This window comes from Heteronotia binoei, chromosome 2, assembly GCF_032191835.1.
Source record: "Heteronotia binoei isolate CCM8104 ecotype False Entrance Well chromosome 2, APGP_CSIRO_Hbin_v1, whole genome shotgun sequence".
In the NCBI taxonomy this organism is placed as follows: Eukaryota; Metazoa; Chordata; class Lepidosauria; order Squamata; family Gekkonidae; genus Heteronotia; species Heteronotia binoei.
The window spans coordinates 147,281,179-147,293,898 of NC_083224.1; the positions used below are offsets into that span (position 1 = coordinate 147,281,179).

General features: G+C 43.1%; 1 protein-coding gene across 1 annotated transcript in view; it reads right to left on the bottom strand.

The window, feature by feature from the left end:
- Positions 1–9,138: 9,138 nt before the first annotated feature.
- The window catches only part of PLPPR4 (phospholipid phosphatase related 4), a 49,423-nt gene continuing 45,841 nt past the window's right edge, over positions 9,139–12,720 (bottom strand). Inside the window, exons 6-7 of the mRNA XM_060232206.1 lie at positions 12,301–12,474; positions 9,139–11,152 (exon numbers count right to left, since the gene is read on the bottom strand). Of these exons, the coding sequence (XP_060088189.1) occupies positions 9,818–11,152; positions 12,301–12,474 (1,509 nt within the window). The 3' untranslated portion in view covers positions 9,139–9,817. The remainder of the gene's footprint in view (positions 11,153–12,300; positions 12,475–12,720) is intronic.

Genomic DNA, 12,720 nt, shown 5'->3' on the forward strand with positions numbered 1-12,720 from the left:
TAAAGTGGAGGGGCTGAGGGATCGTTTAGCTTCTCTTAAAAGGCAGCGCAAGGTGTCGCTTTTGGAGCTGCAACAGTTGGTAGGGCACCTCAACTTTGTGTGCAAGGTTGTGGCGCCTGGAAGGGCCTTTTTGCGACGGCTATGTGATGCAATGGGGTCTTTGAGGCTTCCTCATCACAGAGTTTGGGTGACCACAGTATGCACAGGGACCTGGAGGTGTGGGAGGAATTCTTGAAATTCTTTAACGGAATTTCATTTTGGCGGGAGGACTTGAAGATAGAGTCTGAGCTTCAAGTTTCCTCTGATGCGGTGGGCGCCACTTGTTTCGGAGTATATTTCCAGGGCCATTGGTGTGCTGAGTAGTGGCCCGCTGCGTGGGTGGCCAGGGGTCTATGTTGTGACCTCACCTTTTTAGAGTTCTTTCCCATTGTAGCGACAGTTTGGATCTGGGAAGAGCAGCTGGCCAACCATACTGTCCGTTTCTGGTGTGATAACATGGCTGTGGTACATGTTATCAACTCCTTGTCATCCAAGTCTACAGTAGTTATGAACTTGGTACGGGCATTCACATTGTGCTGCCTTCGTTTGAACATTTTATTTCTGGCAAAGCATGTTCTGGGAGTGTGCAATGGGGTGGTGGACGCTCTATCTCATCAACAGATTGAGCGCTTTCACCAGCTTGCTCTGGAAGCGGATCTGCAGCCAGCGCAAATGCCACTGGATCTTTGGCAGCTTGGGAAGCCAAAGCCGGTAGGGCAATTCGATTAGCTTTGACACCTAGCACCTGGAAAGCTTATGATTGGGCGGTTAGGCAATTCCAGGTCTTTAGGTGTGAGGCCGGGCTTCCGGACAGCTGGCCGGTCCCGGTGGCGCACATATTGCAATTCTACGTTCATCAGAAGGGCAGAGGGTTGGGGCTTAAGTCTATTAGGGGACAATTGGCTGCCCTTTCATTTACAAGTAAATCATAGGGCCTTGTGGAGGGCACTGGTGACTTTAGAGTCAGGAAGATGCTGGAAGGTTGGGCAAGGTAACAGGGGCCGCGGGTGGATGCACGGCAGCCCATATCTCCTTCAGTGTTGAAAGGGCTTTTCAGGGTTTGGACTGGCGTATGTTCATCTTCCTTTGAGGCTGCACTTTTTCATGCTGCCTCTTTGGCGGCCTTTTTCAGCGCACTGCGGATTAGTGAGTTGGTAGTGCAGTCGAAAAAGGATACCTCTGACCGGGCGCTTCGCTCCAGGGACGTCAAATTTGAAGGTGGGCAGGCCCGGCTGACAGTCCGGCAGTCCAAGACGGACCAGCATCAGAAAGGCTCAGTCATCACAATTGTGGTCAGTGTGGATTGTCGGAGCTGTGGCCTGTCACTGAATTGGAGTGGTATATACTGCTCAGGGGAGAGAGTGATGGCCCCTTGTTTCGCCATAGTGAGGCCCGCCCCCCAAATGAACGATCAATTCTGGACAGTGACCGGTAAGGCACTGGTGAAGTTGGGGTTAGGAGGGGTTAAATTCACCATGCATTCATTCCGAATTGGTGCCACATCGACCGCGGCAGTTATGGGATACACCTCTCTGGCCATACAGCGGATGGGCTGTTGGTGGTCGGCTGCTTACAAGTCATATGTGCATCCGCTGGTATTTCAGTAAGGCTGTGAGGAGGGAGAGCATGTTACATGCGTTGCCCGTTGGCATGTGTTTTCTGGGTTGTGACTCTTTTCTGTTTTTCAGGTGCTGTGGCTCATAGTGAGAGGCGTCGAATCCTCATCTGCGGGCACAGTATGGTTTTCTGGGCTGCCCACCAGGCCAGGAGATTGCCAGTTGGTACCCAGCTGGGGCTCAGTGAGTGGGCAACGGTGGAGTGGCTGGGTTGCCGTGGCCTGCGTTGGCCTGGGATCATGCCACTTTTGTTCTGTGGGAGGCAGGCGCCTCCCCCACACATCCTGGTTATCCACCTTGGTGGCAATGACCTTGGCTTTATGAAAGGAAAGGCGCTTTCATTGCAGGCGCGTGAGGATTTGCGGGCCATTAAGCAGAGATGGCCAGGAGTTCTTTTGGTGTGGTCAGCAATTCTGCCATGCAGAGTCTGGCAGTGTGCTTATCCCCTGCTGGGATTGAACGCGCCAGGCGCCAGGCCAATCGGGCCTTGCAGAAGGTCATGGAGGGGGGGGGATTAGGGATGTTTTTGCCCCATCCGGCTATTCGAGTTGAGAATGCCTATTTGTATAGGCCGGCTGGGGTACATTTATCTGAGCTTGGTAACTGGGCCTTTTTGGAAGAGCTTAGGCAGGGGTTGAGGTCAGCTCTGGGCCGTCCGGTGGGCGCTAATGCCTAAGCAGAGGCTTGGCATTGGTGGTGGCAGGATGAGGTATGGGCTGCAGTGTTTGTACTGGCCCTGTACCAGTAGGTGCAGGTGGTCTGTATGAAGTGCAGATGGGCTGTACGGCTCAATGCTGGGAGTACAGATCACGGTAAAGCCTCACCGGGGCAGATCTTTCCAGAGGGATTGATGCTGGCCTAGGTGGAGGTGGAGTTTGGGCCTTAGAGGGTGGCTCACCCTCTAAGGACAAGGCAGGGTCCTGTGTTTGACCCCAGGGCTTGTCCTGTTAGGCCTATACCCCTTGTCGCTCTAGTTGATTAAGTTATATTTAATAAAACGGCCCAGTTTATCCAACATACTGTGTCAGCCTCTTCATTCTGACTGGGGGGGCAAGATCGGCCCCTTCCCAGCTGCGCTGGCATCGCTGGCTAGAGGCTGGGGGCTGCTGTTGCCCTCCCAGAAGGAGGGAAGGTTGGCCCTGCCTCATACGGTAGCCAGGAAGGCTCGTCGGGCATGGCATCTGGGCTATAAAGCCCCGGCCTCGCCCGGTGTGTTGCACTTGCTTTTCTGCTCTCGGCCCGCCTGCCCACCCTTTGGCAGTACAGGTTATTACTGGTTGCCTTATTAGGGGCCAGGTAGGAATTTTTTCATTTTCACAGAATTGGCCCATGTGAATTTGTTTTTCGCCTACCTTGTACTGGCTGATGGTGTTAGGAAGTTTGGGGAGGAGTTTATTAGTTTGGTCGTTGAGCAGGATGTGTTTGTTCAGGGGAGCACCTATGAGCTCTGTACCAGTAGGTGCAGGTGGTCTGTATGAAGTGCAGATGGGCTGTATGGCTCAATGCTGTGATTACAGATCATGGCAAAGCCTCACCGGGGCAGATCTTTCCAGAGGGATTGATGCTGGCCTAGGTGGAGGTGTAGTTTGGGCCTGGCTGCTCAACACCAGCCAGAATATTTGGCGCGTGCTGGGAGCAGGGTGGCTCGCCCTCTAAGGACAAGGCGGGGTCCTGCGTTTGACCCCAGGGCTTGTCCTGTTAGGTGTATACCCCTTGTTGTTCTAGTTGATTAAGTTATATTTAATAAAGTGGCCCGGTTTATCCAACATACTGTGTCAGCCTCTTCATTCCGACTGGGGAAGCAATGTCTCCAATCCACTTTTCTGAATTCATATGGGCAACTAATGCCAGTCCCAATGTATTTTACATAATGGAATTACATTAGAGATTCTGTGTAGAACACAAGGAGCCCAGAGTGGACTAATAGTCCATCTAGTCCAGCATCTTATTTTCTACAGTGGCCTGATAGTTGCCTTCAAAGATCTACAGAAGTACAAAGTGCTGTTGCAGCACACACTGTGATAAGATGGAACGATTTAAAATGTATGTTATTAACACCAGCAACAAAAACCTTTGTGAACTTGGGTTCCATTTCTTGGTTATCTAGAAAATGATAAACATGTAACCCTGAGACTAAATTGTATTTTATAAAGTGTTGCATTTGTACCCTGTGCATCTATTTTACATTTTACTTTCTGTTGTCAATTACAGTGCACAGAAGAGAAGCGTTGTGAAAGGGTCCTTGACTCTTGAATCCAGAAGCAACTTTATTTATCTCATTAAGCACTAATGTCTCAGCATACAGTAAATGTACGATGGTCATTGCACTACTTGCAAGATCTTGCCTTCTGTATTTTTTTCTGATGAAAACCTTCTTGCGTTGCTGCTTTTCCGTAAAATTCTGGAGTGCAAGGAACTGTATTTTACATGCTTTCCTTCCTATCTGACTTCTGTTTTCCATATTTTCTGTTTGGCAGCCATTAGGATATGTAGGATATCTAATGATAAATTATCAAGATATTTAAAAAGAAGTCAAGAACAATATGGAGAGCTGTCATGATGGACTAACCTCACAGTCTTTTCTCAGGCATCTTTGTTAGAGCTTTAAAATGGCTCATGAATTGTTCATTCATTTGTGCCATATGAAAAGTGCTCAAAATATGGCATGGTTAAAGAATGATAGTACAATCTGGTGCCTCACAGCTGGTACTTTTCTGTGCAGCTGGCCTTAATTCCAGATCAAAAATGTGAGATGTTCTTTGCTACCTTTGGATATGTTCTCAATAATTCTTAGCAGAGGGTCTACTGATAGCTCCATTCTTGATTGAAAGCTCGAAGAATATGAGGGGGCTGGTGTGAAAGCAGGTGTAGAAAATATGGCAGGTTAGGAATTTGGGACAGAGAAAGAATAAAGTTGGGGAACAGAGCTGTGGCTGAAGGTGAAGCACCTGGCAGTCTGTTTTTTTTTTCTGAGAACATAATGTGGGATTTGGTGTCCTGTAAAAGTGCTCCTTTGTCTCCACCTGTGATCTACTTGCATATTTTCAAACAAAGAAAATATTACAAAGAAACTCTCCAGTGCCTAAACTACCATTGGCACTGGGACTTCTCACCATTCTGATACATATGCAGCACACACCAGTGTTTAATTTCACTGACGAATGCCCATAAAGCCCTTGTTATGCAAAGATCTAGCAATGTATATAGGCATATGAATTAAGTAAAAAAATATGAATTAGTGGGTGGTATATTTTCAGCCTTATCCAGCAAGACAATCCTTAGCTGGAAACTTTTTTGTGGGGGGTGGGATCTTTCACTGTTTAAATTGGCTGCTTCTCAATATAAAAAAGTTCATCTAGGTATTTCCTTATGTAACTCTCAGATGTTTTAATGGCTGGTATGTCTAGGGTTGCCTTCTTTTTATGGACAGAGATTTTGCACATTGAATAGTCGATTATACGATCATCAGCAAGCATAGTTAACTTTGAAAAGATGAAACACTCCCAACTTTTTAAGCCTTTGTGGCATAGAGCCTAGAACCTGAGAGAGCCTTGTTCAGATTCCCATTCAGTCATGAAGCTTCCTAGTATAGATTTCTTGTATTTAGGGATGTAATCTGTTGGTGAGGAAACACCTAGAGATTTGGGGGGTGGAGCCTGGGGAGGGCGGGGTTTTGAAAGAGAGGGAACTCAGCAAGGTACAGTGCCATCGAGTCCACCCTCCAAAGCAGCCACTTTTTGAGGGGGCCTGATCTTGGTTGTCTGGAGATTTTATTCCAGGAGATCTCCAGGCCCCACTTCGTGATTGGCAACCCTACTTGTATTATTTAAAGCAATGAGAAAACCTTCAGAATTTTACATACTCTATGTAAACAGACAGCAGCAAAATGAAAACCTAAATCCTTCCAGGACAGATGAGAGCACCCAGTTTCAATGAGGAATTTATCTTTATTTTTGGATGATATTAGCACAATAAACTCACACAATAGCATTGATTCTGTACTTATTTAACAAAATACATTTATAGCAATTTACAAATAGTTTTTTCCATTTTAAAACAGTGCATAACATTTTATTAGAACACAATACTTTATATAGAATTCTCATTTAAAAACATAGTTCATATTTTTACCCAATTTATTAATTTTTTTTCTCAGTAAAGCACAGCCTGACAAAGAAATTGGTGCTCCATTTTAGCAAGTAAGAAAAAACTAGAAGTTGCAACCGGTCAATTTATTTGATTTGTTTGAAATTAAGGTACCAGTGGAATGTAAACAAAGGTTAATTTTACAAAAGGCTCCAAAATGATATACATAGAGATGTCCACAGTCCCAATGTATATCTTATTACATTTCCAGTTCTTTAATGTAATAACGTTTTCAAGAAGCCATTATTAAAAAGAGTAGCCTTTGGCACTTCTGAGTAAAAAAAGGAGTATTTTAAATATTTTTATGTAAAGAATGCAATCACAATGATTCTGCAAGTGCTTTAAAATTGTTTGTTAGTTAAGTAGGAAAAGTTAAGATAGGAAAAAATAGCGTCCTGCACTTGAAAGAATGCAGTGACCGTCAAGAGTCCTGAAAGCAATACATGATACCTTGATATGGCAAGTTAACTCAAAGTAAATAAAACAAGACAAGAAGCAACCACTCCTAACCTCAAACACATGTGCTGTTGACAAAATAAGCTGTTTTGCCAGAAACATGCTAATGTCTAGTCCTTGTATTATTGCAGTTGCTTAATTGTCATTTTCCATTTGCCTTCCTTATCACCTATCCCAAACACCCAAGGTCAGCCATGATGATACTCTACCTGCTCCTTGAAAATGCTTTCTTCTTGGTGTTGCTAAACTAAGCTATAACCCATCAATCCAAATGTTTTTTAAAAAATCTAAAACACCAGGTATGTATAAATTTGAGTTTTGTAAATTTTTGTTGTTAAAAATGTGTTAATAGTACAAAATGGAAAAGAATTACCCATATCCACTAAGGAAGATCTGCATGCAGACTGCTGTACTGGATTGGGATCTGTAAGTGCAGCAAGCTGCTGGACTTGAAAATTCAGTCACTGGATGCCTGCATCCAGCAACCAAAGCTATATTGGTTCTTAGTGATGAACTGGGGATCACATGTGTGGAGACTCAAACACTGGATATGGTACGTGGATCTATTTGGGCATTGTATCATGTCAACAATGGCATGGGTTGACAGTACCTTCCAATCTACTTTCCAGGACAGATGCAAATGTGTACCCCAGTGTTTTCACTATGCCCAGTGCCCAATTTGAACATACATGAATCATCACACACAACTTACTGTTCCATATGGCTCTGTCTAGATTAAAATATGCTCTCTTGTTGTAGAGGAGCACACAGTTTGCAGGTACCATACCCAAGGTTACACCAGCTTAATACTTCAAGAGCACAGAGAATCTCTGCTAATTTGGGTTACAGGGGTGAGGATAAATATGATGGAGAAATCCAGGTGCAACGCCCTGCTTTCTGGATGCACCTGGACAAGTCACCATCTCAGTGTAACTTCCTGCACACAGCTGTAGGAAGGATAATGTGACCATCTGAGCTCCTTGGGAAAAGGGTGGGAAACAAAAGATAACATAATGATCAAAGCTGATTTTGCATCATTTTTGTCAAGAGAATTGAACTGGTTTGTATTCGTATCTTTTGAAGTTATTTTATTGGGGTTCCCCAAATGGTAGATTTATTCAAAAATATTTTTAAGACCATTTTTCTCAAAGTTATTGAACCTACTATAGGCTGCTCCTTTGATTTTCAGTATCTATACTTGTAAATACCAACACTGCACTACATTCTTTAACCACAGCCTAAAGAATCTTGTATCCCCTTTCACTGCATGTTCCATTGATTGTACCCAGGACTTCTTTTCTGGAAATAGGTGTACCAGAACTCTCAGGAGGGAAATGAAGGAGAAACACATAGGTCCCCTCATGAATTTTTAAACACTTTTTGAGAATTTTGTTTCCATGAAGAGGTTCCGGAACTCCGTTCCACTGCATTCCTCCAGAGAAAAAACCCTGATTGTACCACTTCCAAATTTGTAGGTTTTCTCCATAAAATGCCATCACAATCCCATTTTACTGAAAATGAGTTGCTGGGATCTTAGGTGGGAAAATAAATTGTTAAACTCCCTAACTGAAAACAGTGTTTAATAAGGCTTATTGTTGAATATGATGTAATCCATCATACAATATAGTATTTGCAAGTTGATGTTGCCATTAAAGCCCATTAAAAATTTTAAAATAAAGATCACCCAAATGAACTGGAAATGGTCATCCTGTCCCTAGCAAAGTAAGTGAGGCAACAATGGCTGGGTAAGAGCTTGGTTGATTCATCAATAGTTTACTCCAACTAGGGCCAGCCCATCCATTGGATAGGACATTTGCCCAAAGTACCAAGTCTATAAGGATTACCAGGTAGCCAGCTTCCTGGAATCTCAGCCATTGCTGCTACTCTCATTAAAGTTGCCATATTCCATCTGGGATATGGCTCACGTTCCCTTAAAAAGTTCCACAGTGGTAAAAGGATGTAAAAAAAAAGAGTATCAACAAAATGCTGCCTTATTTAGAGTGTTTAAAATGGCAAAAACTTGGCAAGCTGAATATCCAGCAACTCGGCAGCTGCTATTTAATTTCAGCCCCTATCTGTAAGTGCTGAGAGAGAGTCTTTTGATTGCCTTACATTCTCTGATCATGCTCCTCAGTCATTTTTGGATTACCCCTAGAGGTGAAGTAGGAGCTGGTTTTTATACCTCACTCTTCACTACCCGAAGGAGTCTGGGAGTGCCTTACAATTGCCTTCCTTTCATCTCCTCACAACAGACACCCTGTGAGGTAGGTGTGGCTGAGAGAGTTCTGAGAGAATTGTGACTGACCCAATGTCACCCTGTTGGCTCCATGAGGAGGAGTAGGGAATCAAACCCAGTTCTCCAGATTAGAGTCTGCCACTCTGAACCATTGCATCAAGCTGGCTTTCTACACCAAGCTGGAGCAGAGAAGAGGAATGGAAGGCATGCAGACTTATGTGCAGGCTCACAGCTTGTCTAGGATTTTCCTTTACCTAAGATCAGCCCAGTTCATTCACTAGGCAGCCTGGGTTGTAATATTATTTTCATCTTTACAACACAGTTGCAATTATTACTGTTGAGAATTAGCTAGTCAGAAGTGAACAAAAAAAAGAGGAAAGATCCATAATGATACAAATTTCAAAATAGTTAAACAACGATAGGATGTGAAAGACTACAGTAAACTCATTTGGAAAATAAAACCCCCAAAATTCAAACTAGTTCCTCGTTAGCTTGCCATGAAGTGACATTTTCATTAGTAGCACCTGTAACTAAACATTTTTGAGAGCAGCAGCAAAACTAACCAGGAGAGAAAGTAATTCTGTTTTTATAGACTATCACCCATATTTTTTTGTTCTGATAAACATTTCAAAGAACTACACAAAACCTTTGCAACCTTTTAATGTGAAAGATCCACTATATCAAAGCGGTCAATATTTTTCTACTCTAAAATGAATGCAGGCAGCATTATATTTTCAGCAATATTACTTGAAAAGGAATTACATGTCAAAAATGTCATGTGTCTTTAGAGCTGCACAGGTATGTCAGTTTTCCAAAAATGTTAAGGTAGACTCAGCACCAACTTGAATTAAATTTTGGTGCAAAACCCGCAAAGGTGAACATACAACACTGGTACAGCTTTTGCTGTTAAAAAAACCCTTTCCCATTTGTCCTTGGATCTATTTATGTAGCTATATAAATAAAAACATTGGCACATTCAGGAAATAAGGTGTCTAGATTTAAGATCACTGCCATTGTTGACATCATTCCCATTGGAGAAATAACTGGAATCCAAACAAAAACAAACCCCCCAACCAAAAACCTGTTAGGAAACTCTTCCTGTTGGTTGGGTTCTTGCATTGTGCTTTCCCCCCCGCAACATGAAATCCACAAACTCATGCACAATCACTACACATCAGCAACATCCAAAAACAGTCAGGCTGATGGTTGATATTTTGGCACATTAAGATTATTTCGGCATCAGCTCAAAAATAAAGAGAGCACAAAAGCTCGTACCAAACAGTATTGATTGTTAGTGGCATTGCTTGGCTGGAGTCATCAGCTTTCATTCTTTGTAAGCTCTTGTTGGAGATGTTCCTTTGTAGAAGATGTTCCTGGTATTTTCTGGGCTGCTTCCTCTCTCAGGAATTAAAATTATATTACCTTTTCTTCGAAGTGTGGAGTCGCGACTAGAGGAAATGGACAGGGTCTCTGAACCAATCTCACTGCCTTCCACTGGCGTGACCCTTATTGTAGTTATCCCATGATGGTGGTGCTCACTGTTATCAATGTTGCTTCTTTTTCTGTCACTGGATCCATAACTGTCTTTCAAAGATTCACAACTCTCAGAGTCCCTGTTCAGATCATTTAGCTCATATGTTTGACGAAGGCTTCCTTTCTCAGGGGCTTTCCACTTCCAGGAACCACTCCCTTCCCCTTCCGATGGCATCTGAATTACAGGCCTATTATTTTCAGGATGGGCCTCTACTCTTACTATACCGCTTGGCTCATGGTCTGTCAAGGTTTTGTATCGGATGGCTCCTGTACAGGTGACTGTACTGCCTTCAGAGCTCTTAGGGCTGCCCTGAAGCACACCTTGTTGCTTGGACATGGCTATGACCTGCATAATTCTTGGCTGGCTGTTGGTTCTGCACCCCACAGTCTTCTCAGCAGCTTTCAACCACTTAGCTCTAGCTGTGCTGGTTTTTGGAGATGTGTTGACATTCTCCTGTGTCTCTTCAGGAATATGCACAAGCTGTGAAGAACCGGGGCGTGACTGAATAGAAACCCTTGGCCCACCAGTAAGACCAGCACTGTTACAGCCTGGCACACTACCAGGCTGAATTTTCAGGTACTGATTGGTAGGCCCATGGTGATCCCCATTAACTCCTACTCTGGAGGGCTCAGAGCTTGATCTCATTTCAATTGCTCTTGGTGGTGATTGTCCAGAATCTGTCTCTATTACCTGCAGGGACAACTTACGACTTTCATTCTTGTTCTTCCATTGGGAAAGAAGCTGCTTTGAGCGGGCAGAATCCATAGATGCGTGAATAGTTGCATTCCGACGAGCTGACTCTTCCATTGCGGGTGTATTGACTCTGGGCAAAGTGTTACTGAAAGTTACCATGTTCTCCTTTCCCATTGGACTTCGTGGTGTTATAATCTCTACATCAGCATTTGCTCTTTTGAGGTTAGTGAGGGATCCAGTTTCTCTGTGGTTCCTATTTAACATGCTCTCAGCATGATGAGTGGAGATAGCATCATTGCTACCATTTTTACCGGGCAAAATTCTACTGGCATCTTGGCTTAGGTCAGTCAAAGATCTTAATGGTTCTCTGTGCTGGTTCTGATGGAGCATGTTCTCTTCACTTGGCATAAAGTTCCCCACAGCATAAAGGCCCTAGTATTGGGAGAAAAATAGGACCTCATTATGGAAAACAAGTATTTATAGTTTACTTTACTCATGATAGCTTCTCATGTACTGTATTTCAAATGCAATATAACACTACCAAAATGCTCATATGTGTGCTCAGAGATTAATTTTCTGTTGATCATTCACACATAACTTCCTAATGACAGCTGCTAAGTGTCTTAAGAACAAGAGTTGTGTAGCTGGCTGCCTGCAGACTTGGAGCAAAGACAGAGTATGCTGGTCTGGTCATCTTCTTCATTCCCCTTCCCCTATTCTTTTCCTCATCTGAGAAAGTGACAGAAGGCCAGAGCAGCATACTCTCAGCCTGACCCCCACTCTCTTCATTTGCCTGCATCCATACCTGATCTTATACAAAGTAGGGTTGCCAACTCTAGGTTGAGGAAATAACTGGAGATTTTGGAGGTGGAGCCTGAAAAGGATGGGGTTTGCGAAAGGACTTCAATGCTATAGAATCCACCTTCCAGACTGGCCATTTTCTTCAGGTTAACTGATCTCTGTCACCTGGAGATCAATTATAATAGCAGATTTCCAGCCACCATATATGGAAAAGAGGGTTGTATCTCATAATGTCTATGTATACATAAAGCAAGATTATATGCAAATATACACAAGTCCACTGAAACCTTCAAAATGACATTTATTCCAGCACAAGCGTCCATGAGTCAGAGCCTTGTGAGAGGGATGAGGAAACTGGCATGCTTAAATCCCTACAGTATCTTGGAGTGATTACATCCAGCTGTTCTTAACCAGGGTCAGAGCATTTTCAATCCTGGCCCCAACCTGGTGTTATGATTTTAACCTTTTATTGTATTTTATGAGTACTTTGATGTACACTGCCCTGAGTCTATGGAGGAGGGTGGTTTAAAAATTGAATGAAATAAATAAAGTTGGATTAGAGATTTCCTGACCCATTTTTCCCTCTTCCCCAATGCCCCTCTGTTTGGATTATTAGAATCCTTATATTTTTCAAACACATTTTTTAAAATTTATTTTCAGGTGCAATGGTTAAATCATGTCACATGGAAAACTGTCGATTACCTGTAAGATATTTAGCAACCAATAGGATCTATTGATTAACCAATGTTATTTATTTTTAATATTTGCACTCTGCTTACCAAATAAAGAGCAATTCCGCCGCCAATTAAAAAGCCACAGTAAACATCAACTGGATGGTTTTTGTACTGGGTGATGCGAGTTAGTCCACAGATAATCCCACAGATGATAAACGCAAAGACTAGAAGTGGTTTCAGAAGTTTAGAGGAGTCGGTTAAAGTAGAATTGAAGTACATCTTTAAAACAAAATACATTAAAAAAATTGAGTAAAAATGGAAGTAACTGGCAGTGCAATTCTAAGCAGAATTACTACCCTTCTGAGGGCACTAAAGTTAATGGACAGAGAAGTGTATAACTCTGCTTAAGACTGTATTGCAAGTCAGTTACCAAACCCACTTCTACCTATGTTTTTGGAAATGCAGAGATTTGGAAAAAACCTTTTCCTAACTAGTGTGATAGACAGGCTATTTTCTGCCTCTTCC